This window comes from Artibeus jamaicensis, unplaced genomic scaffold, assembly GCF_021234435.1.
Source record: "Artibeus jamaicensis isolate MK-2021 breed Jamaican fruit bat unplaced genomic scaffold, CSHL_Jam_final contig_1582, whole genome shotgun sequence".
In the NCBI taxonomy this organism is placed as follows: Eukaryota; Metazoa; Chordata; class Mammalia; order Chiroptera; family Phyllostomidae; genus Artibeus; species Artibeus jamaicensis.
In genome coordinates, this window is record NW_026521309.1 from 594006 (window position 1) to 598954 (window position 4949).

Consider the following 4949-nt stretch of genomic DNA (forward strand, 5'->3'; position numbering starts at 1 on the left):
AAACTCAGAAAATTGTGCGAATTGGGGGGTGGGGGTGGGAAATGTGAAATAGCCCTGCAAATTGTAAACGCCTAGGGTGGGAGAATCAGTGCTTGGGGGGCGTGGTGAATGATGGATGACCGAGAGGAGCAGTGCGGAGAGAGGCGGCCTCAGATATCCAGATGGCGGCGGGAAGATGGTTTTGCCTGCCAGTCCGAGGGTGCGGGAGGCGCGGCGCGGCGCTGCATTGCCGGGGTGAGAGGGGTGCGGCTCGTCCCCTCTCCACCCCACCCCCCAGTCCCCGCGCCGCGGCCCCTTTAAGAGCGGGCGGGGCGCCCTCTGGCGGCCGAGCGGCGCGCGCGGCTGGAGCCGGAGCCAGATCCCGGAGCCGGAGCGAGCGGAGCTGGGGCGGAGCGGGCGGAGCGGGCCGAGCGGGCCGAGCCAGCAGCCGAGCTGGGGGCGCGGGCGGGCGGCATGTACCGGGCCCGGGCGTCGCGGGCGGGGCCTGAGCCCGGCAGCCCGGGGCGCTTTGGGATCCTCAGCACCGGGCAGCTCCGAGACCTGCTTCAGGATGAACCTAAGCTGGACCGGATCGTGCGGCTCAGCAGAAAGGTAGCGCGGGGGTCGCGGGCGGGGGTCGCGGGGGACGGGCCGCGGCCTGCCGAACCTGCCGAGCAACCAAAGGGCCGCGCGGGCCGGGCTGCTGGGCCGCCAGTGGGCGCGGGAGCCTGGCACGTACGAGTGGGCCCCGCGGAGCCGCCCCCAGGGGAGGGGGCGCCCGGAGCCAGCCTGGGGCGGGTGGGGCGCTAGGAGACCTAGGGAGGCGCCAATGCACCCCCGGGATGGCTGTGAGGCGTGTCCTACAGCGGATGCTCCAGGGAGGTGTGTTCCGGGGGACAGGGGTGGTTGTGTTGTGGGGGCCCTGGCTCGCACACCCACGATCTGTAGGGCCAGAAAGGGGAGGTGCTTTCCATGGGAAGAACTAAGGGCCTGTTTAACACCTGGGGGGGACTGTTGTGGGAGGGCCAGCATCCTGGGGGTGCAAGAGGAGGCTTTGTGTCTTTCTTTGGGTAGGGGTACTGAAAGCTGAGGTGTGTATTCCGTAGGCCACCATAAGAGAAAGTTGTATATTTCACAGGCGATAGGCCCGGGCTGGTTGGCTGTGGGGGGTAGAAAGGGAAAGTGTCTGTTGGAGGGAGGCAGACAGGAGGGGCATGTGCATCTTATAGGGGACAGATGGAGGGTAGTGTGTTCCCAGGGGCAGAGAGGGGAGGCTGGGCGCTCCTAGAAACAAGGAAAAAGCATTCTCTAGAGCTAGGAAAGAAAGGGGCTCTGCTTTCTGCAAGAGAAGGAAAGCTGGGAGCAGGTGCTAGGGAATCCGGGAGGAAAAGGGGGTGTGTATTCCTTGGGGGTGTGGGGATTCCAGTGGAGGGCAGAAGAGGTGTGAGGGGAAGAGAGGGTGGCTTGAGGGGGTACTATGCAGGGACAGGGTGAAGACCACTCTGGAGAGTCAGAGCAGGGGTGGGAGTGTTTTCAGCACAAACACCTGAGGAGGAAGCAGACAAAGGCCTGGAATGAGAGGGAAGCTAGCTGCCCATGCATGGAAAATGGGACAGAAGAGGGAGGGGGACTCCTCAGGGACCTGAGCAGACATATTAATTGAAAAATTAAAAATTAACTAACATTTGTAGAGGCCTTCATAGTTTTCTTCACTTCAGTCTCACCACAGCCCTATAAGGTAGTGTTTTTTAGCTCACTTTGTAGAGAAGGAAACTGAGGCCCAGAGAGGGAGCTAGAGGTAAAGCTGTCTTGGCTTCTTGCAGCCCTTACACCTGTTGGCTCCTCATCCTGAGATTGGGGTGCTTTCGGCTTGACCCGTGGCCACTGTTGCTCAGGGTGGCAGTAGGTGGATGTGGGCAGACTCCCTGAGTGCACCTCTTGGCTCTTCTCTGGTGGCAGTTCCAGGGCTTGCAGCTGGAGCGCGAGGCATGCCTGGCCTCCAACTATGCACTAGCCAAGGAGAACCTAGCGTTACGGCCCCGCCTGGAGATGGGTCGGGCTGCCCTGGCCATCAAGTACCAAGAGCTTCGAGAGGTGGCTGAGAGCTGTGCGGACAAGCTGCAGCGACTGGGTGAGGGGACAGCTGGGAGAACTGCCTGGGGTGGGTGGCAGTTGGCTTTGGGAAGTGCTAGGCTCTGAAAGGTGGGACTTGGGCAGACCTATTCTCCGGGGTAAGTTTGGTGGGTGCTACTCCTGGAAAACTCAGTAAGGGAAGTGAGCGTTGGTGAGCAGAGCTGGGTTGTAGAGGCCAGATGGGGGCTCTGGCAGTGAGAGAAAAGGGGGCCTAATACCCATGGGCCTGCAGAGCTCTAGGAGACAAAGCCCCTGCTTCCTCTTTGTACTAGGGGTGCATAGGTCCTTGGGGGAAGGTGCATAAACTGATGACGTGGGCATTGCACAGATGAGGAAACTGAGGTGCCAGAGAGGGGAAGGGAAGCGCAGAATCACACACAGGGTCAGTAAGAGTCAGGATTGGGCCCTGGGGCTGTGGCCTGTCTGTCTTGGGTGACAGGTCCTGAGGGCAGGGGTTATTCACTCTGTCCCTCTGTGGCCCTCAGAGGAGAGCATGCATCGCTGGAGCCCCCACTGTGCACTGGGCTGGCTGCAGGCTGAGCTGGAAGAGGCTGAGCAGGAGGCTGAGGTGAGGGGAGGGGAGGCTGGGCCTGGGGAGAGTGAGAGACCCATCCTGTCATTTCCTCCCCTTCATTTTTACATTTTGCAGGCTTGAGAGCCCCTCCTCCAGGAAGTCTGTCCTGAGTGCCAGGCCCCTCCCCGGGCGAACTCCCCAGTGAATGTCTCAGGGATATGTAGGCTGGGTCTACAGAGGAGCTAGGACAGACTTTTCAGTGCCAGGTTGGGAGCATAGTGCTCAGTGAGTCAGTGGAGGTAGGGGAGGAGGGACCCTGGCCCTAACCTTGATGAGTGACACCTCAGTCTACTTAAGTGTGTCCCCATCGCTGATCCTGCCTCATCTCTGACCCAGCAGGTCTGGGGATAGTAAGGAAATAGAGGCTTGAAAGTAGGGGACATTCGTCTGCAGTCACTCAGCAACTCAGAGGCATACCCAAGCTGGAACTCAAGCGGCCTGTCCCCCAGCAGTGGTCGCCATTGGAAGGGATTCAGGATGGGGGGGAGAGAGGGCCAGTCCTCAGTCTTTGGTTGTGCTCCCCAAACTGTCCCTTCCTCCTGTCCCAGGAGCAGATGGAGCAGCTGCTGCTGGGGGAGCAGAGCCTGGAGGCTTTCTTGCCCGCTTTCCAGCGAGGCCGTGCCCTGGCCCACCTGAGGCGAACCCAGGCCGAGAAGCTGCAGGAGTTGCTGCGGCGCCGGGAGCGGTCTTCCCAGCCAGCCCCGACTGCTGCTGCGGATCCCCCAAAACCCTTCCCTGCTGCAGCGGTCCTGCCCACCGGGGCCGCCCGGGGGCCACCAGCAGTGCCCCGGAGCCTGCCCCCCTTGGACTCCCGCCCAGTGCCCCCACTGAAGGGCTCCCCCGGGTGCTCCCTTGGCCCAGCCCCTCTGCTGAGCCCTCGGCCCTCGCAGCCAGAGCCCCCCCACCGGTAGGATCCAGGGTATGGCTCCCCAGTAGGGGGCCAAGACAAACTTGATGCGTGGCTCCTCCTCCTCCCCCACTGCCTGGGTGGGGGGAGGGGCAGGCCCCTCCCCTTGGCCTCAGGCAGGCCCTGGCCCTGGAGGCTGAGCTGGGGAGGAGGGTCTCCTGGAAGATGCCCAGAGAGGGCTTGGGGTGGGGTGGGCAGGCAGGGTGTTATGCCTCTGGCATTGAGGAAACTCTGCCTCTTTTTTTTGGTTCCTGGCTGGAGCCTCCCAGGTGATGGGTAAGACCCAGTGAAAGAACTTGACTCATGGCAACCTAGGAAGGTGCCCACTTCCCTCAAGGGGCCCTGCCTCATGGGCCTGTTGCACCCTACCACTCCAATGGGCAGGCACAATGCCAAGGCTGACAGGAGTGTGTTCTGTCATGTACTGAGCCTACCTTTCCCCCTGGGGCCCACCGCCTAGGAGCCAGGTGGTCAGGTCCCAGCTGCAGGGTCAGAGACACCATGGCCCTGGGACCCCACTCATGCTCCAGACCCTGGGACAAGGTAGGCCAGGGACTCCTGATCTGCACAGGTGAGAGTCGGCCATCCCCAGGAAAGACCATTCTGTATTTTTCTGTCCTGTCTCCTTAGAATGGAACATTTTTGAGGGCAGGTCCTTGTCTTTGTATGTTCTGTCCCCAGCCCCACCTCCCAGGGGCCGTCAATAAATGTGATGATGAGGATGATGATGCTGCTGGACTTCTCTCTGCTCCCTCAACCAGCCAATCTGCTGTTGCAACCTCTACATCTCCGTTCCTGCACTTCCTACTCTTCAGATGCCCTTTTCTCTCTGCCCATCCAAAACCCAGCTATCTTTCAGGCCCAGCACTGTTCCCGCCTCTTCTGTGAAACCTTTTCTGATTACCAATCCACGGGAGACTTTCCTAACTCTTCATTTCCTGGTACTTCTGGCCTGAAGCACACTTTACTTCTTTACTGTTCTCCAATTGCCTCACCTGTACGCCTGGGTTGCCTGTATGCCCAGTCAAGATGGTACATGCTCCTTCTCTGGCCTCCCAAATGGTCACCCCCACTGAGTGATGGGAGGGAGCACTATAGCACTGAAGAGGTCTACAGCTAGGATAAACACTATGTGGCCAGCTTGGCTGATAAGTGTGGGGCAAGAAGAGGGGAGAGTAGAAACATGACTCAAATCAGCTTAGGTCAAATCTGATGAGATAAAGTTTGGCCAAGAGGCATGGAAGTTCTTACAAATGAGAGAGGGGACAGTCAGAGTGCTCCAGAAGTGAATGTGACTTTGGCCGATGTTAACAGAAATATAACCATCTAAACAGAGGGAAGTGTTGGGCTGGCTTT

The 4949-nt window shown here is 60.0% G+C and overlaps 1 protein-coding gene across 1 annotated transcript; it reads left to right on the forward strand.

The window, feature by feature from the left end:
* Positions 1 to 382: 382 nt before the first annotated feature.
* Positions 383 to 4316, forward strand: VPS37D (VPS37D subunit of ESCRT-I). Its single transcript, XM_037154746.2, has 4 exons — positions 383 to 591; positions 1939 to 2110; positions 2598 to 2680; positions 3235 to 4316. The coding sequence occupies exons 1-4, from the start codon at positions 454 to 456 to the stop codon at positions 3595 to 3597; spliced, it is 756 nt and encodes a 251-aa protein (XP_037010641.1). The 5' UTR covers positions 383 to 453; the 3' UTR covers positions 3598 to 4316.
* The last annotated feature ends 633 nt before the right edge of the window (positions 4317 to 4949 follow it).